The sequence below is a fragment of the Triturus cristatus genome, chromosome 8 (assembly GCF_964204655.1).
Source record: "Triturus cristatus chromosome 8, aTriCri1.1, whole genome shotgun sequence".
Lineage (NCBI taxonomy): Eukaryota > Metazoa > Chordata > Amphibia > Caudata > Salamandridae > Triturus > Triturus cristatus.
The window spans coordinates 1,033,076,118-1,033,103,601 of NC_140591.1; the positions used below are offsets into that span (position 1 = coordinate 1,033,076,118).

At 44.3% G+C, this 27,484-nt stretch overlaps 1 protein-coding gene across 1 annotated transcript in view; it reads right to left on the reverse strand.

The window, feature by feature from the left end:
- Positions 1 to 27,484, reverse strand: part of STS (steroid sulfatase) — a 2,058,867-nt gene that overhangs the window by 1,846,364 nt on the left and 185,019 nt on the right. Inside the window, exon 3 of the mRNA XM_085622589.1 lies at positions 2,539 to 2,660. Coding sequence (XP_085478715.1) covers positions 2,539 to 2,660 — 122 coding nt within the window. The remainder of the gene's footprint in view (positions 1 to 2,538; positions 2,661 to 27,484) is intronic.

Sequence of the window (27,484 nt, forward strand, 5' to 3'; positions counted from 1 at the left end):
ACCTGCAGCCTTACAACTCGGACACAGGGGTCTTCCCTACACAGGCATGTACGGTACGGATGGCACTGATGCGTTCCCACTGTAGGGGGCGCCCTTGTGCGAGACGTACCCATTCAGTCAATGGGACCCCGTGTACGCGTCGTACGACCGGCTCCCATTGACTTCTATGGGAGTCCAACCGAACCGAGTCCGGCAGCATGTGGCCGCATCGTACTCGCTCTGTCGGACTGCAGGAGTCCGGCTCGGTCGGAAAACACTCTGGATACGGCTCGGTCGGAGAGCTTTCCGACCCAGATGGAATCGGCCCCTAAATGTCACTTCCAATGTGGGTTCCTTAGTGAACACCAACAGTACCTATCTAATAATCTGCCTTCAGTACCACTGCTATTGGTTAACTTCTGCAAGACCCTTGAGGAACTAATTTGTTGGGATGCACCCATCATGTCCTGCACTTCCTGACACAGAGGGATCCCAAGATTCTAGCTTAGGAGGCCCTATAATATAATCAAATTTAAAGTCTAGTTGTACGAAGGTGGATATGGCACTAGCACACTCTTTGTAATGCCTTGGTGTTGGTCACAAGCATTTAAAGTCTGCACTTCGCCTGCATTTTCGCCTGTAGTTTTCTGTTCTTGAAAATCACCCTCCACTAAAGAAACCTTCCCTCTACATTTGGAAAAGTTTCATGTGAGTCATGTTGTATCTTCATTAACACTTGAAATCTTTGGGAAATTGTGATATTGCATTTTTGCCCCAGGTGAGGAGACCTGTTAGAGAATCTTCCTTCCTATCCCTCATAATATTATTAATATTCTCAGTCATTAGCATTTGTTCTTTACATGGGATCCACACTTCAATAAATGCATCAAAATGACTGAAACTTCTATTAAAGTCAGAATCCAAAGGTCCTGTCATCTTGCAGTCGTGCTCTCTGTAAACTTGTAGTGAACTTAGTGGATTACCTAGGAAGCAGAAACACAGACACACCTCGCTCACATCCTCCACAGTCAACGCTGCACCCCAGCTCTCTCCAGTCCCATCACAGGAAAGAGTGCTTGTTTACTGCAGGGCCTGTCATTATGTGTCTGCACTGAGCATTGCATTCCAGCTAATGTAGGTACCACCGGAGCTACAGATTAGTGAGGGGGGAAACATGCCCCTTGGGCACGTCTCACCTCCTGCAGCACCATCTTGAAGTAAGGTCCCAGCACTTTACCTGAAATTAGCAAGGCCCAAACAGTTTAGACATTAACTCTCTGGTTCACTTTCTGCTTCTTGTGTGACTTAACAATCAGGAAACAGGAAAGTACTAAAGATTCAAGACAAGGCACCAAGTGTGTATTCCCAACAAACCTCTCATCTCTGTTCACTACATTTTTAAACTCTTATGCAAGAGGAAAATGCTTTGCATGTACAATTATATGGGTGTCTATAAATCAGCAGCAGGTTTAGGGAGGTACCAGGCACCCACAGAGAAATTGCATTAAATCCTGATGCTGTAGGAGCCCACTTCATAGCAAGGAGTCATAGGCTGCTTCATTGGTATATTATTGTATTGAATTTTGCACACTTGTACTGTAAATACCAAATGTTTTATGTATGTTTTATTTAATGTGCTTTCATGGCTTACAACCAAAATAAAGTTTGAAAGGAAAACTGCATGCTTATAAATTTTGCCTTGCTCCTAAAAGAATAAATTGCCAGGCACCCCTATCCATGGCTAGTAGCCTTATCAATTTACTAAAAAACATTTGGTTGTCTTGGATCCTTCAAATACTCAAAATTAAATAAATCTCCTGTGGTGATTTTTTTTTATAGTTTCTAATATGTTGCATTAAATGGGGAAATACAACATGAACCTGGTCTATATCATGTTCCTATACTTCTATATAATGCAGTATTAATAATCCTATATGCAGTCCAGAAAACATCAACTATTTTAATCAAATGAGTGTCTTTTTATATTAGTTTGAAACTTCCTCTGACAATAAATATGCTTGCTAATTCTTATGATTCTAGCAGTCCAAGAAGTCAAAGGGCTCAAGGTTGTTTCTTGTTTACTTCTTCGTAGTGTAACCTCACTTTCAAACCTGGCAAGTGGAAGTGGAATTTTGGGAGAATAACGACTCTAGTACTGTACATATGAATGATATCTTCTCCTCAAAGCCATTTAGCACTTCTTCTGGGAGAAGATCCTGCCACCTGCTCTTTAGATAACATGTCTCTAAGAGTAACAATTTTCTGTCATGTGATTACTCTCCAGTGATTTATACTGAAACAACTGATTGAAAAAGTATATAGTCATATACTGATCTAGTTTTCAAGGAAATTAAGATTTACGATCCAACTGACCATTTCCATCGAGAGGTCAATTAAAATGATAATTGCCTTTTACCTTGAGCTGAGTTGCTTGCTATTTTGCATTAAACACAAGTTTGACTTTAGATTGCCCGACATATTGTATTTTTTTTTTTTACAATATCAGGAAAGGTGTTTATAAAACTTACAAAGTGAACCATTAATTAGATAGAGCCTTACCTGACCTGATTGGATATCTTCCCGTCATGAAAGCTGCTCTGCTTGGGGTGCAGAGTGGTGCTGCAGCAATATGTTGAGTAAGTTTAACTCCTTCATGAGCTAATCTGTCAATATTGGGGGTCCTAGGGGAAGAGGACAACACGTGCTTTAGATGAAGCTCTAACATAAAATATTCTTCAGGGACATCAACCACCAAAGTGTTCGAATAATAATTATTTTCTGATTGCACAGATTCCACAATCACTTTACTCATGATTGACAGGTCTATGAGTCAAGTCAGCTTATTTAGCACAACCAGGATTACCTTCAACAGTTCTCAGTTTTTTTGTTACCTAGTCTATAATTTATCAGTTCTATGGAGCTGTCTCCTCTTTCCCTTCTTCTGGTAAATCTTGTCAAAGACATGCAAATGATTAAACTTGTGTTTGAAAGCTGAGAGAATCACCAGCCTATTAGCTGAGATGGCAGACTAGTAGAACAAAGACCGTCAACCATAAATAAGGTGCTACACAAGAGACATGCTGTGAATAGGTGGCAGGTTCCGCTTGAGCCTTCCGGATGCACAATCCAGTTTTCTGTGCGGCTGATTCTACAAAGAAGAGACGTTTACCTTCCTGCACGTACATCGGTGTTTTGGAGTACATTTTTTATTATTTGGAGTGGGTCTGTACTCTGTACTCCTATGAATAATAGATCACATGAAAAAACATATTTTCACAAGTTTAAATGTAAACTGTTGCACATTTTTGCATATATTAAATACAAAAGGGCTTCTTCACTAAAACTTTTCATTTTGTTCAGTGGGGAAATATTTTTAAATATTGAGTAACACCTTCCCATTTATCCCCACCAACTTTAAAATTGTTGTTATCATATTTCTTCCTGGATATGGATTTACTTTGGGAGATAGTAGGAGTGATCTAGGACTGTATCGAGTACCTAAAAACGCACAAGTTATTGTGCGTTCATATACTGTACAAGGAAGATAGATAGATAGATAGATAGATAGATAGATAGATAGATAGATAGATAGATAGATAGATAGATAGATAGATAGATAGATAGATAGATAGATAGATAGATTTATTTGCACAATTAATTAAAATCATTGCAATTCATACAAAAAGGACATAAAAACTGATTTTCGCTCTTGATTTAAAAAAGATCATTTTTTATTTTTTTTTTAAAGGAAAAAGGAAGAAGTTAATAGCTAACACAGCGGAGGTTCATGGGGGACATCTGCTGGTAAAATTGAGTTTATCTTGATCATAAACTTTACAAATCGGGCGGCCATCTGAGCTGAGTCCCTCTTCACACACTCCTCTAGGGCTTCTTGGCATGTCCGTAAATTGAGAATTCTCCAGATGGGGCACAACCAAAAGATTCGAAAGGGGAGTAAGATTCTGCAGATGCACAAAAGTGTATTACATTTTCTTCCCCGTTGTTGCAAAAACAACACTGAGAGGGCATATCTGCCTTGTACCTCCGTCCATACATATACGCCATCAGGGGAATTAGGCCAAAACGTAATCTCATTAACTGGTGTTTCACCAATGGCTTCATAGAGGATGACAGATAATGCGGCAAGGTTTTAAGATCATAAAGTTTTGACGCCCAGCTGCAATGAGATAGATTTTTCACGGCTGATGCATCCACTGAAAGAATCTTTGCTTGTTTAGTCAAAACTTTAGCAACCACCCCTAAGGGCAGCGTGCATGCCCATAATTCATGAGCTTCTAGTGTGTCCAGGCAGAATATTAAAAATGTATTCCAGGAAGTGCTGGGGTTGTTTAACAGTGACCATATACAGCTCTTTAGTGTGGATTCATGAGCCATTTTAGTTTTTGCACAGTAGGCAATGAATCTTGCTTTCATGATCCAATGTTGGGAAAACAGGCAGTACTCCATACGGATTTGAGCGTGGGAGGTCAATTTGGGTAGGTGAAACACTCTGCGAAAACAAGCTGATTGCATTCTATCCAACCAGTTAAACATTTTGTCTTTAAAAGTAGTGGCGCCAAAAGCTATAGTGGATAGTAATTTGGCACCTATCACTCTAATTAACGGGGTGAAGTCTGGAGAATGAAGAGCTTTCTTAGTTCTTAGGAAGGTCACCTCCAGGCTGCGAGCCAGACCTTGCATTGCAGCAATTTGCGGCCCCGGGCTTCCTCTGTGGTCTATCCAGACTCCAAGATATTTATATGTAGAAACTACCTCCATACTTTTCCCAGCGATGTATCAGGGGCACGGTCTTGCTCGATGCCTCGAGATTATCATCACCTTGGTTTTAGATTTATTAATCTTCAAAGCATTTGTTTCACAATACGATGCCAGGGAATCAAAGAGTCGTTGAAGGCCCACCTGAGTTTGATCAAGGAGAATCGTGTCATCTGCGTACTGCATTGACTGGATTTTAACAGATGCGATTCTTGGTGGGAAAATTCGAGAACGGGTCACCCATTCATGCTAATCTGCAAGGTACAAATTAATGAGTAAAGGAGCCAAAATGCATCCCTGCTTTAGGCCTCTGTTGGTCATGATTTTATTGGTTGTGGACCAACCAGTGGTGACTTTTATTTGTACCCAGGTATCGGTATAAAGAGCGATGAGGGCATTCAATAGAGACTGTGGGATACCCCATTTGAACACTTTTTCCCCAAGCCTGGGACGGACAACGCTATCAAATGCCTTTTGAAAGTCAATAAATCCCAGGAATAGCGATTTTACCTTTGTTGCAAGAATATCCTCTATCATGTGGGCTAAGCAGATCAGATTGTCCTCGATGTGACAGCCCTTTTGGAAGCCTGTTTGCGTAAAAGGTATTAGTTTACGGTCTTCCGCCCAGCTGGTCAATTCTTATAATAAGATGCTTGCATAGGCCTTCCCGTCGACATCAAGGAGGGCAATCATCTGATAATTATCGGGGTTAGACCGCTGGCCTTTTTTGTAGTTTGGGACGAGAAGAGAGCCTCGCCAGGAATCAGGAATAGGCCTGCTCATTCTGCATGCCTCAAATAGGCGGGCCAAGAGAACTGCCCACTTATGGGTGAAAGCTTTATATATCTTTGTTGGTAACCCATTTGGGCCTGGAGCCCCTCCTGAACGCATTTGCTTTATAATAAGTGCAACTTGTTTAGGGGCGATCTTGATAGTGGGTGACATTCCAACATGAGGATTAGGGGGAGTAGAGCTATGATAGGTAGGCCAGTTGTGCCTGACGGGCTCAACATAAAGTGCTTCAATATCAGCCTCCCAATCAGTGGGGGAGATATTTGTTACGGTTGATGGTTGGTCCGATCTAACAGCCTTATTTTCCCAGCTCTAAAATCTCTTTTGATCCTTTGATTTTATGATTTCATGGGCAATTGTCCAGTGCTGTTCTTCTTTTATCCTCTTATACTTGAACCTTGCCTTCCTATACTCTTTGCGAGTAGTCAATAGCTTCTCTCGTAAGGATTTATGATCTATGTTGGTGTATGTGCGTTTGCGCAGTAAGATATTTAATTTGTGTTTAATACTCAACATAGTTTGCTTGTGCTCACTTAGGTGGGTTATAGTTGGGGGGATTATTTGAATTTTTAAGTATCCTTGTAGATAGATTTTTTTTTAGGTCCTCCACTACCTGTTCCCACAGTGGTGTCGTCAGCTAAACTTGTGGTTCAGGTTTTCCAAGAAGTCATCCACCTTCTCTTCAATTGCTTCTTGTTGGTCCAGGGTCCACCGTAGTTTTCTAATAGGCTCCAATAAAGATTCTTTCCCAATCAAGTAATTTTTGGGGCGGGATCTCTGCCTGGATAGAACCTTGCATGTTAGGACGGCATGATCCCTTTCCAATGAGTGGGTAACCACAAATTCCTGGACACTGTGAAAGTGGGCAACCGAGATCCATATATAATCCAATGTAGCCATTCTGAAGGGGGATACATGGGTATAAGCGGCAGGCGAGTTTGAATCAAGTCTTCCGTTTAAAATGTGGAGCCCTAGTTGGTTTAAGCACACTGCCACCTTTGTCTCTTGATTAACCTTCCGTTGGTACTGGCACCTTATATCCGGAATAGCCCATATTTGGTTGTCCAATGAGGATAGGAGAGAAGAATTCAGGCCTGTCTCCATTAGGTTAGCATTAAAGTCTCCCATAACTAGCCACATATCATTTGGGAAGTGTACGAGAAGATCTCTCATGATAGGGAGAATTTTGTTCAAGGTTGACTCTCGCTTGATTTTAGAGGGATGTAGATAGATACAGCCAAAGATAATAGTTTGTTGTTTCAAATTATTTTTTCCCAGAGGTTGTGACTGGATATTAATAAAAATATAATCGCCTTGTCCTTTACAGAGTGGGGAGATCTTTAGGGCTAGGTTGTTCTTCAGAGCAATTAATACTCCTCCTGATGCATGGCCTCCTGCTTGGGATGCTATTGCACAAGATTCATAAACAGTATAGTCCACCTCGGCAATAGTTTGCAAGAACCAAGTTTCTTGCAGAGCAATAATGTCATAGTTTTTCACAAAAGAGGGTGTTAATCTTTCAGCGTTTTCCTTGGTTAGTCCTCGGATGTTCCCAGAACAGATTCTAAGGTGGTAATTAGTATCTTTACTGGTTTTATATCCAGTCGAGATGTTATGTGCTTCACCCTAAGGCCTGGGAGAGCCAAGACCAGTCTTGAGAGTTCTGTTGTTTCAGCGCACACTGGCGGGAGTCTCCTGCTCTGGATGTTGTTATTTGTAGCGGGTTCTTTTTCCAGGGCACTGTTTGGGCACCCGCTAGGGAGCCGCAGAGAACTGAAGTAGGCAACTGCCTGATTATATCACTGTTAGCCAATGTTGGAATCCATTGGGGGTTTAGGGATTCTGTCCTTTAAAAAAGCAGGGTACTTAACTTTGGTCGCAAGACTAATCTGAATGCCCCAATCGCCTAGACGGTCTTTATTCTTCAGAAGGGCAGAGGCCGTATCTTTGCTGTAGAGGGTTACTACCGTGGTCTCATTTATTTGGCCCTGTTCCGGGGCGACAAAAGCGACACTTTCAATGTCTGTTGTTTTTATATTTTCTAGTCCTGGAAGGTGTGAAAACAGGTTTAGGAGGTTTCCTCTATTGAGGATATCCCATTTCCCTTGGGATGGATACTCTGGGTATAGTGTTAATTTTTTATCTTCCTGCGGTGATTGGATTGTTTCAACATCATTCAATGCAGCTTTATTCTTCTGATGTAAGAGTTTTATTACTGAGTCATCTTTGGGCATCTCGATCTTAAGAGGTTGATTTAAACATTCTGGTTCGTTCACGTTAGAGCAGTGCGGACTGACCTCATAAGGTACTGCTTCTTCTTTTATACTCCCATGGGGGGGGGGGGGTTCCTGCCTCTGGTCCACTATTTTGAGGGAATTCAATGCCTTCTCGTTTCGTTTCTTACCGGGCCCATCTAGTAGATTAACTTGTATGGCTATCTCCTCTGTGGATTTTCTTTTGTTGTAGTCCTCTTTCTCGATTTCACATGACTGTCTTGAGTCGCAGCTGCTTGTGGGTTCATAGATGAGATCCAAGCCCATGAGCTTTTTCACACCATGCTGAGTGGGGGGTTGGTTGCTTGATGGCTTTGTGGGTTTATCCAAAGTCTTTGGAAATTCTTCACAATGGTTATTCTTTTTTTTTCTTTACATCTCCCAATAGTCTCCTTTGGGCTGTGCACGGTTCAATGGGCAATTTCGGTCTTGCATTGACCCACACTTTGCACTACGATAGTTTGCTCTTGGGAGCAGGTGGCCAACATTCCTCCTCCATAGATATTTTTACTAGATACAGGGGCTGTATTGGCTTTCGATTCATTGTCATCGGGTCTGAGCCAGCATAATAGCATTCCGTTCTTTTTCCTGGCGTTGTTTAATTTCTTTAATCTCTTCTTGTTTTTCCTGGACAGATGTTGTCCTTCCGCCGAGGGTGCAATTGTCATCTTCAGTGGTTCGATAGAATGGGGCAGTTTATCAATGTCTGTTGCAGTTTTAGGTTAGAAGGTAGTTACACGAATGAAGTTTTCTTGAGTGGAATTATCAGTGCCATTTACTGTGTATATTTTGCTTAGGGTGGATTTGTGATCTAGTTTATCGACGATTTTCGGGCTTTCCATTTGGTGCTCTTGTGTGACAATGGTCTGCTGCTCTAGGCAATCAGGGGGGTCGTTGACATGCAACTGGGTTCTTGCTTTAGGGTCAGTCTTATTGTCCCCTGGGTGCTTTATACTATGAGGTTGTTGTTTTCTTAAAGTGGACCAGTGTGAGTGCTGGCCCAATGATGGCTGAGAAGAAGTGATTTTCGTCATACATGCCTCCTTCTTCAGGTCTTCTATTAGAGTGGACCTTCTTCAGGTCTTCTATTAGAGTGGACATTACTTCCGGAAGAGTTTCTAGTTTTTTAATATCGGATAGCAGCTACACCTGTTGTTACTTTGGCTTAACGTTACGTTATTTTGTGTTCTGCATATCAAGGAATTTAATTGGTATAGTTTTGTGTCAATTTTGGTTATTAAACCAGCTATCAGCTGTAAAATATTTGATTGGGCAATTTGTCTGCGTGCATATGAGCAGCACTAGCCATTGAATTCAGGGCTTGGTTGGTATCTGAGAGTAGCATCTCAACCTTGTGTGTAGTGGAAGTTTGAAATGGCTCCCTGAGCCGGGGTTCTGTTTTTAGAGGATCACTGGCCTTACTTTGACAATGTAGAGGAGTTAGGTTTGAGTTTAGGGAGCTACTAATTGAACACGATCGCTGTCTTTCGTGAAATTTATTTAGGTTTTGTTGTGAGTTTTGCTGTTGGTTGAAATCTTCTTGGCTGGCCCTGCTATTGTTTGTAAACATCAGAGGAGTGTTAGGTAAGCAACCCCTAGCACCAGACGGATATGGGTCCTTAGGATGGTTTTTAGTCAATTGCCCACAGGGTGCTGAAGTTGATGTAGAGGTAGGCAGGGGAAAATCGAAAAACTTTTGGGCACCAGGCTCCAATGTGCCATTGGATTCTATTGCTTCTGTTTCAAGGGGCGACAGGCTCGATAGGCTTATAATCTGGGATACAGGGCTCACTAGGCTGGTAGACGAAATCCAGATTGGTGATTTTAATGATTTCTGAGTTGAATCGTGGATTGAGGTAAAGGTTTTGTCCTCTCGAGGGTCCAGAAACACCAACCGTTCTGCTGTTTGTTGATGGGCCCCGACTAACTTCAAATTGTCGGGGCTACTATCAGAGTATCTGGACACGCTCGGGATTGGCTTATTATTTTGCAAGTCATCCTGATGATTTTCTTGAGATGACCGTCGAGGAGGAAGAGAAGCTAGTTGTAGAGGGACTAGGTCCCTCCCATGAATGATGATTTCTGGATAAAGAGCAGCCGGGGGAGATGTACTTATTTGAGATTCCTCACGTTGATTATGGGAATTTAAGCTCTCAAATCTCGTGGAGGGGATTTCTTGCTGGTGCATTTTGGCTTCTTTAGCAGGCCGTTTAAAATAGTCTCTTATGTCACCATTGTCTCTGGTGTCACCATTATTTCGATTGGCTGTCACTGGGACATGTCCTTGCTGCACTGTCTTGTGAGATTCTTGATTTCTTTCAATCGGGTGTATCAGAGAGTTACAGGTCCTGTCTGATATGGTCATCTCAGACACTTCATGTACCTCCAACTTTCCCTCAGACTGAGATAGAGTCTGGTTCCCTCGCCTTCCTACTTTGGGATACAGCATTTTAGCTTTTTGTCGTTTGGCGGTCTTGTGAGGCCAATGGGAATTTTGCAACTGCGCAGTGTTTCTTGTTCGCATTTTTCCCCCCTAGTTATGGTTGGAGGTTTCCTTTTACTGAGGAGCTATTGTTCTCAGGCGGTGATCCCACCTTACCCCTCCTCTTCACTCTTCTTCAAGCTTGGAGCTAGGTAGCAGTTAGGCTCTGGAGTCCTGAGGCCAAGAGTCCCAGGGTTCAGAAAGACCGAGGTTACCCAATGTCGCTTGGGTTTAGATTATAATTTTGAGATTGAAATTATGGTAGCTAGTGGCAATGATGGAGCAATTGTGCTGTTAAACGAAAAGTCTGTGGCCCAGTGAGGACAACAGATGTCTGGCAGGCAGACTGGCTTTAAATAGGCTGTAAATGGCAACAAATGGCAATGAATAATGGGAAATGAAACCTGGCTAAGAGTTTCAAGGAGTCTTTCAAGGAGAGAGGCACCAGATCAATAACCGCAGTAGGGACAGCTACCGAGAGCAGGCCACTCTGATGGGCCGCAAGCTGCGCCCACCCACTGGGCATGCACTCAGCGGCCGCCTCTTTTGCAAGCGTTGACTCACTGGTGGTGCTACTATCCTCCACTGGGTCCTGCGTCCTGCGTCTTCAGTGGGCTTTAGAAGTCCCAAACAGCAGGGAGTGTGCAGCCTACAACTCCCACAATCCAGCTGGTGCCAGTGCAACGTTGATATTTGCAATTTTATTGCGTCCTCCGTCTACGGCCACCTTATGCACCTTCGTTGTTGCCTATTCTCGCCAGTTTTCACTTTTCCCTTTTTGCTTGCTTACATCAAGCGCGTTGAGTGCGTTTAACTCCTGCCTCAGCGCCCATAGTCACAGAGTTACAGAGTTACAAAGTCATGGTGCGGTGTAGCGCCGGTTAGGACAGGCGTGCGTGCGTGCAGCGTTCGATCGCAGACGATCGCAGACACGAATGCTAGTACTCTTGGGGGGGGGTGACTCAGTTCACAGTTCTCACCATCTCCCAGTCCCCCAGTATCAGCCTGCTCCCTGCCTGCTAATCCTCCTCTCCTTCGAGCGCTCCTCCGCACCTCCGAGTCTGCTGCTGCTTGCTACTGACAACAGGAGACAGTAATGTATATAAAGAAATCCTATTTGTGGCAACAGTCCACTGTTGGTGAAGAATAAAATACTTTTGTATTACAGGTGCACAGGTCTACAGGTCCACAGGATCCACAGGGTCCTGCCGCAAAGATGTGAGGCACCAAACTGGCTCCAAGGCTCCCTTGCGTAAGTGGGTGTTGCTCCCCCTCTTGGGGATTTTTTCCGCACGCCTTCTGCACCACCGCTGCTGAGCACCACCGAGCGCCACTTCCACCCCTCCTGTGGGTGCTGCGGGCCGTGGGTTGTGGTTGTCGCTATGGGGCGCAGGATATTTTCTGGCAACTTCTGAGAGCACTTCTGAGAGGCCGGGTGCTCAGTGGTCCCCACCGGCCCCCTGACGGATGATCGCTGTCTCAAGGAGCGCTGTATTCTCAGGCGCAGAAGGGTAGGTGCCACACTCTCCCTCGTTCGAATGGCGGCAGCAGCAAACTCGAAAACCTGGTCTGGATCTGGATTTGGCTTAGGAAATCATTGAGGGATCTACCACCAGGAAACCCCGTCACCTCAGCCTTTAGTCTGCCAACGAGAACCTGCAGGGCGAAGAGGCCAAGGAAACTCCATTGTGGAATGCACAAAACAAGCCTCTTGGAGTGGAATTGCTCACTTGTAAAATTATATCTTAATGTTGTAATTTTATGTTTGAGTAAATCACTTTCCAAGTATATAAACATGAATTCCCACTCGTGAAACACACTTTTTGCACCCTTAAATGGCACCAGGTCCTCGATCTTAGGCCTATCCAAGCCTGCATGCTCTTAGCAGCTGTGCTAATTTCTCCATGGTGTAGCTGGAGAAACTCTAAATGGGAGTGAGGCCAGGTCTATATCCCAACTGCCCTGCACTCCCTGGATTCTCCTAATTCAGTGAGCTAATGACCTAATCTTCATGGTTCTGCATTCAGTGTTGGAAAAGACATGACCTCAGTGGGAAGAGAATTCTCGGGCAGTATAGCCTTGGCACAGATGAACAACAAGGTGTGACACTAGAAATTTGTGATCACAGAACAGATATCACAATGAGGTCAAATGCTTCTGGCCCTTTGCATTTGTTTCAGTGGTGATTAACATGTTTGAGTTAGGTTGTCCAGAAAAAGGCTACTTGGAACTCTATTGGGGAATACTTAATTGAGAAGCTGAGGCCAATGATGTAGTGATAACTGGGGGGGTAGACATTTGCCCCACTCCACTGTCACGGCAATGTGAGCAGATCATCATTTCACTTCCTTACTATGAGCCCCATTCCGATGTCATTCGGAAGGCCTCCGAATCGGATTTGGCTTTCCCAGATCCGATTCGTAGCCCTTGTTTACGACTGAATTGTACACAGGTCCGGATGACCAAGTATGATGCGAAGATCGCGTACCCGCTGATCGAATCGTTTCCAGGACCCGTACCTGTCTGTACGACTCGTTTGTACTCGCATCGTGCCACGCTATGGAGCTGAATTCTGACTGAGCGAGTATAGTGCACAATTCGGACAGCCACTTCGCCTTAGACTCTGCGAGATGAAACGGCTGTCGGAAAGTACTTCGGGGGCCGTAGCAGGCCCCCCTTCACCTTGGGCCCTCCAAAACTGTCACAGGGGTGTTCCCATGGGTCCCTCGATCCAGGCATGCACAGTGTGAAGGGCACCATGGGGTGCCTGCCACAGGGTGTAAGCTTTTCCCCACCCTCCCCTTTTCTGCTATGGGAGCCTGTGTACGCGTCTGTACACAGGCTCACATAGAGTTCAATGGGAGTCCGAGCGAACCGAGTCCGTAAGCATATGGCAGCATCGTACTCACTCTTTCGGACTCCCGTATCACGTCTCGTTCGGAAAGCCCCCCGATCAGAATCGTACCGAGGGCTTTCCTTACGAGATCAGAATCAGGCCCTTTGAATAAATATATGTTTCTTATAATATCACCATGCTCTAAACACACACCGGAATCCCACCGACATCAAAATCAGTCCCTTAGTTTCGAAGTGGGCCTTTTTTCACTTGCCTACCTGATGTTGGTATCTATGTCCGTACACTGTGTATTGGACATATTTTTAATATGTCAATAAAGATATATTCATTAAATAATTAGAATATTCTAGGCAGCTTAGTCCTAAGAATTCCGTTTCTATATCATATGGCTGTCAGCCTTTGCCCCCACTACTGTTTGGGGAAAATGCACAGTAAAAATGTTAGTATAATTGTGCAATTGCTCATTCATTGTAATTGTTATTTATTCCATAAATAAAATACTCCCCTATATCGTCATAAACCTTGGAGTGTTCCATGGCCTTTCCAATTCTAACTTGACACTTAGGGCCTGTTTACAAGTGCCCTGGTAAATTAGGGCCCATGCACTAGCTTCGGTTTGCCCAGAGGTTCGCATTATCAAGGATGCAGAATTTATTGCACCCGTTAATTACCATGTGCGTCTGCAGCTCCCGACTTATTCATTAGGGAAAAGGGCTGGAAAATACTGGGCCAAGGGGATTTTGGTGCAGTATGTGCAAAAATCCTGATGTTATTTCCAGTTTCACAGGCAATAAGTACCATCGATATCTAATTTTATCTGGTGCGTTACTTACCACTTATCCCTACAAGGACCTCATAATTAAGCCCTTAGATGTACATTTACGCGTGCAGTTATAGTGACAAATACAATGCAATTATTAGTGAGTATTTCCAATATTTGGAATGGGCACGCCCTGGGAACATCAACGTTCATACGTGGGAATAAAAAAGAATTACACTTATCTGGATGCTTGTCCCCCTAAAGTGCCACTCGCGGATCTGCAATGCACAAATTCTAATTTTATCAATCAGAATCTGTCTTCTGCAGGAGTAAACACAACATTAGCGCGTACTTATGTGTGTCATAGGTTCACAAATGATTTGAGAATCAGGCCCACATGTTCAAGATACATCAGATGAATGAATTAAGTATCTTGGCATGAGGGGGAAGAAGGCAATCAACAAAGTCATCAACTAAATGTCCACCACTTTCTGATTACTAGAATTGGTCCTCAACAGATTCAGGGGCATATTATCAAGAAGGGCGTTAAAATTATCGGTGCTTTAGCGGCAGGAAACTGCCGCTAAAGCGGCGAAATTGGGCTTGATAATATGCCCTTGAGAATTCCAATAGAAGCCCATGTTCTGGTGTGAACCTGGGCTTCTATGGGAGTTCTCAAGAGCATATTATCAAGCCCATTATCACAGATTTAACGGCAGTTTACTGCCGCTAAAGCGGCGATAATGTTAACGCCGTTCTTGATAATATGCCCGAAGTCTCTTACTTTTGTCTCCTAGATAGAAATATCTTCTATATATATGAACCACCACTGATTAATTACTGGATTCTGGGGACCCCCACTGGATCATTACTGGAATCTGCCGACCCCACTGGGTCATTAATGGAAGCTGGGACTACAGCCGAAGCAGTTGCTAACATTTTAACCTAAAAACAATACTCAAAAATACAAAACAGAGTACACCTCAAGCAAATAAACAAATGAGGAAATATTTAATTTAATTCACAAACAAATATATAAAAATCTAAATTCTTAATAGGAAGGTTCGATTGTTTCTAAATCTGTTTTTTTAATACTCAAAGCCGAAGCTATATACTAGCCTCTAGCTTATCACTCTGCTTTTGCTTGCTCCTAATGTATGCTCTGTGTCTTTTGCCACTTCAACGGAACCACCCATTGTTCATACTATATTCTGTTTGCTGTACTTGCTCTAGTCCAACGAATCAAGTTACTAATTACATTTTTCGCCTCCAATTTCAAATTCTTTTTGTTTTCTCAATAGTCACTGAAACCCTGAGCGGGTGCTGCAGGGCCCGAGGGGTCCACTAACCATACATTAAGAACCACTGCTGGAATAGGTTAACAAAAGGAAAATTTCAATTTGCTTCTCTTCCTCTGGCCCATAGTCCATCACAACACATGCACAACTCAGGTCATCAGACTTCAGGCGCTAACTGCTGCTCCTACCTGCAAAACCCAAAGGAAAGTGGCAGAATCCAAAGATGGCAACGTGTGCATCAAAAGATTTACTCCCACTTAACAAAAACAATATGCTTCATTCGATTCAAAGGGTTCTGTAGACCACGTTTTCCAGTTCTATAATCCACCTGTCAGGAACTCTCACTTCACAGACTTATTCCTTCATTAAAGACTTTGAACATCTATTAATAATGATATTCCTATCCTCGTCTGGACTACTATGGATTTGGAAATGAAAGCATTGTCTTCATTATGAAAGTCCTCACATATCATCTGCAATCCATTACCTTTATACAGCTCAAAGATATTATGTAGCATGGGCTTGAAAGCATGGGAGACATACTTAACTTTTTCTGAGTATCATTGCTTTGACTACACCTGTACATTTACTTTTAGATGCATCATACAGTGCTGACGTCCGAAATCAGGTCTCCTAGTGTCAGCCACACTCTTTTCTTGAATGCAGGAACTTATTTTTCGTCATCAAGCAAGAGAAAGACAAACAAGCATTTACAATGCAATGGTCTCGGCATTGTTAAAGTTAGAGCTATTGGCACTGCTCATGACATTATTTTTGTTTATGTTTTTGTTTTTAAAACATTTAAAGAAACGGCATTGTTATTTTCAATGTCAATAGCTTAATCGCTCTCAAATGCGAGACCTATTGCATTTGCACCCACACACAGAGCCACACACACAAAGCCACCCACACACACAGAGCCACCCACACAGAGCCACCTACACAGAGCTATTCACATAGAGCTACCTGCACACAAATAGAGCCACCCACACAGAGCCACCTACACACACACACACACACACACAGAGTTACCCACCCACAGACAGAGCCACCCACGCATAGAGCCACCTACCAAAAAAGCCACCCACACAGAGGCGCACACACACACACACACACACACAGCCTACCACACACACACACAGCCTACCACACACACACACACAGATCTTAGAGTGGCTATTGAGGAAATCATGGACTAAAGACGTGAAAGACTAAAGGCAAAAGCAGCACAGGTTGCGGTGACGCTCCTCCCAGACGGGAAACAACCTTTACAACGCAACTATTACATCGCACTACACTTACAAAGCAGGCATTACAACGGAACATCCTTTACAACGCATGGCACTACAACGCATACCATTACAACGCATACCATTACAACGAATGACACTACATCGCATGTCACTACAACGCAGGCATTACAACGCATACCATTACAATGCATACCATTGGAGTTAGAATAGTAATTTTTAACCCCTACACTATCCAACACTTACCCTACTGAGGGACATCTGTGTCACTGCCCCATGGCAGCAGCTCTAAAAGAAAAGAGCGGAAGTGAAAGCACAGCGAGGCCAACAAAGGGAGGGGCAGGGTTGCTTAATGTATCGGGGAGGAGATGGGGGGGCTATTCTTTCACTGAGCACAACTGTGCCTTGGCTGGGGTTTACGTCGAATGACGCGGCTCGGGAGTAAAGACAAAAAAGACAACGGGAGGAGGAGGGAGTAAAGACAACACAGACAACCGGAGGGACAGGAGTAAAGACAACACGGAAAACACGATGGGTAGGGGGGTACAGGAGTAAAGACAACACAAACAACGGGAGGGGGCAGGAAGAAATTGAACACAGACAATGGGAGGTGGGGGTCTGGAAAGGCAACACAAACTACCGCGGGGAGGGGGCCGGAGCAAAGTGAACACGGATAACGGGAGGGAGCAAAGTAAACAGGGACAGATTGCGCAACAGGAAAGTTACTATGTAAGCTGAGGCATGATGCCATTTAGCTGTGACCCGGAAGCATGTTAAAGGGCCAGTTAGGTGGTGTAGTCAACAATCCAGTGACATCTCGCAAACTATTTTCTCTTAAAGCTCAGTGCACCCCTCTGAAGCAAGGCGCCCTGGGCCGGGGCCCAGCTTGCACATGGCCAGACACGGCTCTTTTGTCACACTTGGCATGGGAACATTGCCAGCTGTTGAAGGGTGCATTCCTGCTCAGGCCTGAATCCAAGTGATGCGGAGAGGGACAGAGGAGCACAGACAGGCTCTGAAGATGAAACCACACCTCTGTCTCCGAGGGACATCTAGGCACGGCTCTTGTGTCACACTTGGCATGGGACCCTTGCCATCTGTTGCAGGGTGCATTCATGCTCAGGCCTGAACCCAAGTGATGCGGAGTGGGACAGAGCAGCACAGACAGGCTCTGAAGATGAAACCACGCCTCTGTCTCCGAGGGACATCTGTGTCACTGCCCCAGGGCAGCAGCTCTAAACGAAAAGAGCGGAAGTGAAAGCACAGCAAGGCCAACAAAGGGAGGGGCAGGGTTGCTTAATGGATCGGGGAGGAGATGGGGGGGGGGGTGGCTATTCTTTCACTGAGCACAACTGTGCCTTGGCTGGGGTTTACGTCGAATGACGCAGCTCGGGAGCAAACACAAACAATCCTCACAAAGGTACCTTTCTGTGCACTACCACCGCCATGTACATTTGTAGCCACATCATTGACACCGCAACCAACTCTCGGTCTGGTCAGCAACAGGAAATGCATCAGAGAGCACGGAACGTTAAATAAAAAAAAATGCATACCACACGTTAATAAAATAATCGTAATCTCCCCCAAAAAACATTAAGTTAAAGACACTAGTACTAAATGCATTCCACGCGCAAGTGAAAGGCATGCAATAGTTAAAAAAAAAGTGTGAGGAAAAAAACTCAGCACAGTTTGGCTCCTGCAGCCTCAGTAATGGCGCTGCTATCATGTTACACAGAGTGGCCAATAACTTTTCGGTCCATTAAATAAAGATGTAACAAATTCGTTTGACTTGGTGAAATATTTTTTTTTAAAGTGGCGGGCGGAAGCAGGGATGCCAGAAAGCAAACAGGGAAAGGCTATGTATATATCAGCGCCGGGAGGATAACTGGGGCGAGTTGAGAAGAGAAGGGGACAGTTTTAAAGAACAGCAAGAACTAAGGGAAACAAGGCAGAGCAAAAGGCAAGCACACCAAAAGAGCGGAAGTGAAAGCACAGCGAGGCCAACAAAGGGAGGGGCAGGGTTGCTTAATGGATCGGGGAGGAGATGGGGGGGCTATTCTTTCACTGAGCACAACTGTGCCTTGGCTGGGGTTTACGTCAAATGACGCGGCTCGGGAGTAAAGACAAACCAGTAACAATCTCTAAACACACGTCCATATTTTCGCAATGCTGGCTGCAACACAAGGTCCATTTAGGTGGTATCATGTCCTGCATTGTCACCTAATGTTACTGGCTGCGTTATATATTTTGATGTAATGACAGAAGAAGTAAAATACCAGTAGCAGCACACTAAGCTAAGCATGGATTTTAAGTTTGCGTGTCACGCCCTTAATTAAATCGGTTACGCCCCTTTGAGAACCCCCTCCCCCTTCAGTTTTGAAGCCCTGGTGCTCTGGCATAAGCAGATGCTGACGAGATCTATGTTATGTGTAACCTGCGGGTCACAGTGTTGAATCTTTGTTCGATAGGGAATCGTTTCTTGGAGCTTTGAATACCTAATGGTGCTCAAATCCTTAGCACTTACTTTCGACTTCAGAAGCCTGAAAGGCTGAGACAACTTTTCGGGGAGAGCGACCTATCTGCTGGTAACAAATATAGCGCTTCATGGAGCGCTCCACTCCAGTTCTCGCTGAGCTGTCTTATCAGCACTCTCCAAAGTGCTCATATCAGGCGATCCTGTTCCTCTTTCTTTCTTACCAGGACATGACCTAGCAATAACCAACTCCACTCTGCCACTCGAGAAGCCGACATTGATGACACAGGCAAGCGCCTGGAAATTGACTCAATATGCTTTAGGTGGACTGCACTGTTGGACACAACATGCCAGATAAAGCCTCCAGGAATGAATGCAACAGCCTGGTGAAGCCTCTTGAACTACAGCAGTGGCTTTAATCATGGGGATCTGTCTGGCAAAGATCTTCTTCTGCCAGAAGATGTGGGTGCCAGGGGCCTTTCTTGGCTTAGAAAAGGGGTGACTGTGTGTGGGTCAACCACCTAAAAAATGTGGGGGTCTTTTTGCGGATGACCTCCAGACACCTCCTCATGTGGTCCCTGCCATCCAGTTTTGCCATCAGCACATCCCTTTCAGCTTTGGGAGTTTTAGGGGTTGCTTTGCTGTAATATGTTTTTTTATTACTTGTTTTCAATTGCATGGTTGATAATTTTCTTCTCCTTTAACTGTAGTATTTTGGGGGGGGGGGTGGGGCATTTGTTGGCAATGCAGCTCACATCTGAAACAATTTTGTATGATTGGCTATTTTCATCTTGAGCCTCCAGTGGGGCATTTGGGCGCCTTGAAAATATTTTGGTTGAGGGTGGACGCTGCCACTACTGTTTCTGTCCTGCATTTGGCTGGGGGCTCCATTGTTTGAGCTCTTTCGGGTTGTGAGGGATGCGATCTGTGCTGGGGAATCAATTATTGGTCTGGTTGTCCAGCCCATCTCTTTTCCTGGAGCTCGGGGGTCCTACTGGGGTGGGATACTTCCTGCATGGTTGTTTTAGATTATTATCTGAGCGGGTCTGAAGAACCAACATGTTGGTGGCCCTTCAGACTACCAGGGAGAGCTCTGATTTGGTTTCTGGGGATGTTGGGAGGACCTGGGCAAGTGTCAGATATTGAGCTCTGCGTCGGGGTGGTTAGGATGAATATGTCTATCTCTGAGTACTCTGTAAGGGGGGGGCATTAATATATGCCAGGAACTGTAACTTGCTGTTTGTTGAAGTAGTTGCTTGGCAGCCATTCATTTTACAGTTTTGCAAAATGTTCTTGTTATTAGATACGGCGAGAGATGTTTATCACCAACAAATGAATTCAGCCTCAGGTCAGTTCCTGTGTTGGCTGGTTGATGCTTGGGGCTCCACGCGGCACTTCCGGGGCCCCATTCTTATGTTACAGTGCTACAAAGTTATAAAATCCGAAGGACAGCTCAGCTATAGAGCGCGTTTCTTCAGTGGAATGTGACCTGCAGATCACGCTGTCGAATAGCTGCAAGTCCACTGCGGCCTGTCATCCTTCCAAGGTTGAAAAATGTAGTATTACCCAGCTAGATATTTATAACTTTCTAAGAGACGGTAAATGAAGGGCAGAAGTCAAATAAATCACCCCCTCCCCCTCCAGACACACACACATACAGGTGCAGCTTGGGTGATGACAATAATACAACATTCAGGGTAGACCCTGAAAGTGCCAAGAGCGAGTTAAACGAGGCAACGCGCATTTCAAAGAAGTAAACACACGTGTCTGTACGCGCGTAAAAAAGCCGTATGTGGACTCCGGCCGCCAGGCAGGTGGACGACAAGCTGGCATCTGTAAGAGCGGCCCCTCTGCTATCACAGCTCGGCGAAGTGCGAGACTTGCCTCTATCATCAGATAAACGGAGATTAGAAACCTTTGTGGGGTTTCCTCATTAAAGCCCGGGGTGCCGGGGGCGGAGGGACCGGGGGCGGTCAGCTGCAGCCTTGACAGACATGCGGCAGCGCCGGGCCACTTCAGTCCCACCCCTCTCAGTCTCCTTCCTTCCGAGTGAGACTGACCTTCCCCCAGCCCTACCCGCCCATTTCCACCAGATTTCGTTGTTGGCATGGGGTGTTTGGATTTATACTGATAGCTGAGATAAAAGCGTCTGTGACTGACAGATAGCCCGTCTTTGCAGATGTGACGCACTAGATTAAAGAGACATAAGGTGGAATCGACTACGCCGTCTTGGTATTCGCCTCCCCACGCCCTATATTCGAAGCACTGACAGGCCGCATGTTTCTAAATAAACATGACGTTTGGCTCCGGCACCTATTGTTGAACAAAATAAGCACGGTGTACAGCGCGACATCCAGCCAGTCCATAAACACAATGCCAAATGTAAAATTGGAAGACCCTGAAAGTAAATTGTTATTATCTAAAAGGTCAAGGTAGGTTTTCGAAGTAAGAAATCCAAAAGACCAACAGACAGCTATGAATTGCAGCTATATCTAGATGTATCACATCTTGTAACTTTGAGGGGGAGAGAAATGGTATAAAGGCGTCTATTCTTGTCAGTTTTTTTTATCAACCCCTATAGCTACCTACGTGTTGTTTTCTGCCTGCAACATATAGTTTATTGTCTAAAGTCCTTATGCTTCCCAACATCTGGATGGAATACATCATTGCAGTTTGTCACGTGGATTTTCCCACAAAAGTTCTCTCTAGAGCGGTTTCCCCAAACTTTGTACCCCAGAATCGGAGTCCCCGCGTGAAAAAAACAGCAAATGCTGTCTCGGTTCAACTCATTTGAATTTTGAAACTTAGCAGCATTCAAGCGCGTGCAAGTACGTACAAGTTCAGATTTTAAGCAAACATGTAGGAGTGAATTGACTCAAATACTCCTTTCGGCGCCTACTGACTGGTAGATGAACAAATACATGTGCGTAGTAAGGCACATGTATTTGTTGTATTCTGCGTTACCTCTCGGTACACTCTGCAGCTAGGGTGGGCGGGGCAAATGAAGCTGGCGCACGAGCCCTACCAAATACTTTCACTGGCTAGGACGTGTCAAAGCAAAACGAAAGCACCATAACGCGAAGGAACAATCCTAACTGAACTGTCTCCCCCCACGGACCACTGGACACCTCGAGTTCTTTAAAAAAACAGAAAAGGGAATGTCGTTGTTTTCGGTTCACCCCACCACCATCCCCCTGTCTCCTCCCCAGAACACGGACACTAATGTCTCGAGCTCCCCCTCCCCGTCTGCGGAGTACACAGTGTCAGACACGAGTCTGCAGAGAGCCCCACCCGCAGGATAAGGCAGAAGTGATAATTGGGCCCCGCGAGCCCCTCGGCTGAAGAATGCCCCGCATTGTGCTCAGCGATAAGTCTCTAACGGGATAGAAGGTTTTTTATACTCAGATATCATTGTGTCCAGGTACAGGACAACTGCTGCATTCAAAACGCAATCGCTCGAAACATCCATCATTTAAAACCAAATTAAGTATATATATATACAGTAAATATGATTTGCTTCAAGCTGCTGAAGTGCTGGCAGTGACGAGCAAAAGGCAAGCACACCACCGCCTTTCTCCGAGGCGGAGCAGAAATGCCTCGGAGAAACGCAGTGTCCTTTTCGGATTCGGGGGCGTGTTTGTCTTTTCTCTCCTCCAGCCATTGGCTGGAGGAGAGAATGAGACTTTCTTTAAAAAACACGCCCCCCGATCCGAAAAGGACGGGGCCTAATCGGAGTGACTGACCTCTTCTCCAGTGGCTGGCCAGCATTTACGAGGCCAGCCAATGGAGAACAGGGGAGAAGAGGGGAGGGTTCAAGCCCCTCTTCTCCAAGTCATAAAATCTCCGACTTCCGGTTCTGCCTTTCGGCAGACCGGTAGTCCTCGACCTAAAAAAAAAGGGAGAAAAAGGAAAACAGTGACAACAAGCATTGGCATAGCCAATAGGTCTCGCCTTTGGGACCTTACAAGTGTTTAGCCATGCAACACTTGATGTTGTTGCACCAAGGATATTGTGCTGGATAACTGTTTACATTACTGCTGGCAACCCGGTCAGAGGCACTGAAATGATCACTCCTAGTAATCTGGCATATAGTGGCCACTAATGTATTTGTCTCTGATGTGGTCACTATTACAACACTAATATTATAAGTATCTCTGGGTGATAATCCTTAAGCATAAGAGGCTCTTGCTATAGAAACAGCTGGAGACCCATTCTAGACTCCTAAAATGCAACTACTCGACCATAAGTATTTAAATAAGGGTTGGCAATGGGACAAGACTCCTCTCCTCTGCCTGACACGCCAGGCCAAGAATGGGGATTGCCTCCACAAAGAGTGGGGTCATTAAAGGGTTTGGGGGGCAGTGGGAAGGGTCTTGTCAGATGTTACAGGTCAACAAATCACTGACACCCCTGCAGGCCTTTCTTAACACATAGCAACTTAAATTTGAACAGGTTCAGTTGGTCCTAGGAGTTTGCGCCTGGTTATCACCAAAAGGGATATTGCGCAGCAATGGAAGGCGGCAACAGTCTCAAGTGTGATTAAATAGAAAGCAGATGCAGAAAGTCCATATATGAAGCTTGTTCTATCCAGGAAAACACAACATTTGGGTTGTGCTAATAAAATACTGTGGCACGCTTGCTTAATATTTCGCTCTCTTAAGGTTATAAGGCCAATTAATTTACTGTGACCAACTGACACCACTGGTTGTACCCTGTGGGATTATGGTCGAATGTTAAGATGGTTAAAATGCAGCCCTGTTGTTGTACAAGGTTGTTTGACTTTACTATGCCACCAATAAAACTGTTTCTAAAATGTGCAGCGAAAGTGTAAATCTGCGCCACTCCAAAACTCAGTAAACTGCAAATCCAACTAGTCTCGCCGCACAATCTCACAATGATGCAGCCTTTTGGTTTCATGCATTTCAGATGAAATCACAAGTCATGCTAAATATAAGACAAAAATGTCAAGAATGCATTGGCTAACCACTTGCCTAGCCCCAAACAGCATATTGTGCCATAAGCAAAACTACCCAATACAGGATGACTGGCAACGGAGACACCTATTAGCCATATCCACAAACTAGGACCACACCTGTGGAAACTGTGTGTACACACACCACTGTGCTTTTGGCAGGCACATTATCCATAAAGCCATTTATTATTTGTACAAAATTAGTAAAGTCAACAAATGGGTCCATAAAAGTGTTTCACACTTATGCCAATCAGGTGAATAGCATACTGAGAAACAAAATACCAGTACAACGAGCCGATATTGAATAACTAATTAGTTAGGTGGGGAAAGTAGGAACGTTTTTAAGCACACAAATATGTGCTGAAAGTGCGGCTTGACTTTTGTTACAAAGATGGAAAAAGCAGAAAATGGTAAACAAAAGAAATGAAGTTATCTTCCTACGCAATCCTAAACATCTACAAAACAACATTTTATCTGGAGCACTTAACTGAAAGTATCTCGAAGACGAGACCATCAAACTAAATACATTAAAAAAATAATTGCCAAAAACTAACCTTGTTTTCCAACTAAAAAGCTCTGGACCCAGTACTGCATTCTAGGTCTGAACTGGAAAAATGTTCACACAAGAGACAAAAGTTCTCGAAATTCATCACATGGTAGAAATTCCTCGTGTGTTAGAAATGTAAAATGGAATGTGTAAAATCAAACCAAGAAAGCCTGAATATGGGTGTCCATTTTCTTATATCTACTATTTTCCTGACTGGAGCAGGAAGGTGGAACATGTAGAAAGGCGAGAACAAAAAAACTTAGACGGAAATAGTTAAGGAGAAATGAGAAGGAAGCCCTGGGCAGGGAGAACATGTAGTGATTGGGAAAGACAGGATAGGGCAAAAACTCATCACCCGCGCGGCCGCGAAATGAAATAATACATTTTTTTTAAAATGCGCGTGGTGACGCGAGTTGTGAACGCGCGCGTTGGGAAAAAGTGATGTGCACGTTGCGCGCGCTTGTGCGCGTTCTAGCAAGCGTTAGGGAAAAAAACAGGAAGTATAGGACAGTGTAAAAAAGAGGCATGAGGTGGAATCAAGACTACGCGTCCTCGGGAATATGGGTATTCAGCCTCAGGCTCCTAAGAAAATAACCTTGGCCCCCTGTGCTTATAATTTTTACAAATGAAGACCCGAAGAGCTCTATTTCATGGGATATGATTGTGGATGCACTAATTCATTTCAGTAAACAAAAAGGCTCTAAAGCAAAGCGATTACAGTTTGGTGGGCTGCTACAAACTTGAACTAAGTAGCAACTACTGTGGGTCAATTCTATAAAAAACATGAAATGCACTTTTATCTATGGAAAGCTCAAAACATCTATTATATAAAAAAGGGTTTCAAACCATTAACCATGTTAACAAGCATTTGCAATGCAATAGGTCTCGCATTTGCGAGAGTTAGATCTATGGGCATTGTAAATGGTAATGCCTTTTAATGTTGTGTTTTTGTTTGGAGTCTTGTGGATATATGTAGTGTGGAGTGGAATTATGTGGTTTGGATTTAAATTGTTATTTGTGGGGTGGTATTATGTGGTGTATAGTGTCTTTTTGTAATGGAATTATGTGGCATGGTGAATAGATAGGGGTGAGAACTGCAAAAAATAGATAGAAAGGAAGATAGAGAGGGATAGGTAGTTTGTTCATGAAGTGGTAAATAAACTCCAGACAGGAGTAGAAAGAGTGTGTGAGAAAGAGTGAAAGAAGTGGACAGCAGGGCACATATATATAAAGTGGGATCGTTTGTGTATGCTGAAGACACCCGTAGAAGAGGAGGAGAGCATGGGTTTGAGGGACTGAAAGTTTGAAAAGGTACGGGAAAGATATTGTGCGGAAAGACCTGAAGTGAACCACATGAGAGATGCGGGAAGAGTGCGTGAGAGAGAGAGATGAGAGATGGTATGAGAAACAGAGAGGGCGAGAGAGAGAGAGAGATAGAGAGAGAGAGAGGCGAGGGGTCCCCGGGGAGGGGGAGGCAAGAGGTGGACTAGTGCACGGCATGAGGAGGTACCAGAAGGTAGCATGTGTTAGCAGGTATTATAGAGAGGAGATAGAGAGTGTGAGGGAGAGAGGGATGAGAGGGGGCAGAGGGATTGCAAGATGAAAATGGGTAGCGGGAGTGTGAGGGATAGATGAGAGGAGCAGTGGGTGTGTTGAGGAGTGATGACAGAATTGGTGGAAGTGTGAGGGAGATATGGGTTGCATTGGAATTGTTTGTTGTGGAATTGTGTGGCGTGGAGTTGTGTAGTGGAAATATGTGGCATGGTGTGTTGTAGAACTGTGGGAATAGTAATTAAATGGTATTAAGTGTAATGGAATTTTGTAGTGCAGTGGTGCTGCACTGGTGCCGAGGTGGTGCTTTAGTGTTATTGAGGTGGTGGCGCTGAGTGATACTGAGGTGGCACTGAGGGATGCTTTAGTACAAATTTGTTGTTTCTGTAGATGTTTAAACACCCATCTTTTCAGTTTTTTGAGTTAACAATCTAACTGCTGATAGTTGAGACATGGCGACGGGAAGTCCCCAGAATACTGTGCTGGCAGCAGAAGTGTGTACGAGGTCATTGAACCTGACATTTACAGATATTGTGTACTCTACCTTATATGAGAGGATAGTTAGGGATATCTTGCCGGGAGAAGTACCATGATGTGCGCCATTCCTTCCATAGTAGGGTAACGGTGGGCACTTTAACTAGTTGAGGACCAGCACTGCTCCTGAGGTAGGAAGATGTTGGGCACTGCACCCCTGTTGTAAGAGGACAGCAACAGTCTGCCTCAGGAAGGACAACACACTAGGCACTAGCTGGTCAAAGAAGAAAGCTACTGCATCTGTAGCAGGACTACAAGAGGCCCATTCCTACTCCTAGGCTAGGACATTGCTCGACACTGTGCCAAAGGTTTGAGGGCAGGACTCCTTATACCTGGAGTCGAAGGAAGGTGGGCACTGTATGCAGTGTTGGAAAATAGAAATGGGGCTGTGCCTACGGGCAGAGAATAGTGCACTGTAACTGGAGAGAGTAGTGGTGGACGATGCTCTAGGGGTGGGATATATATATATATATATATATATATATATATATATATATATATATATATATATATATATATATATACACACATATATATATATACACACACACACACACACACATATACACACACATATACACACACGCTATTTACATGTGTGTTATGAAGGTAACAGAGAAAAGGAATGTTGAGTGGGGCTGGTCAGGTTACCATACTGCTTGCGCTTCTGCAAGCTTACAAAATACCAAGCTACTCAAACTCCTGTCCATGATGCACGTTTATGAGTAGGGAACTCAATTCTGAAATATAGTAGCTACAAAAAAGAAACTGCTAAGATTCCATCACATAGTAAACGTGTTTCTTATAATCTAGAATAAAAAAAACGTGTTTCTAGTCCTCTAGAATAAACCCCTAGGTCATCTGTTTGCTACATGATCTATGACTGGAAAAGCATTTCTTTACGGTAACAGCAGAGAATTCCTCCCACTTCAGGTTCGGG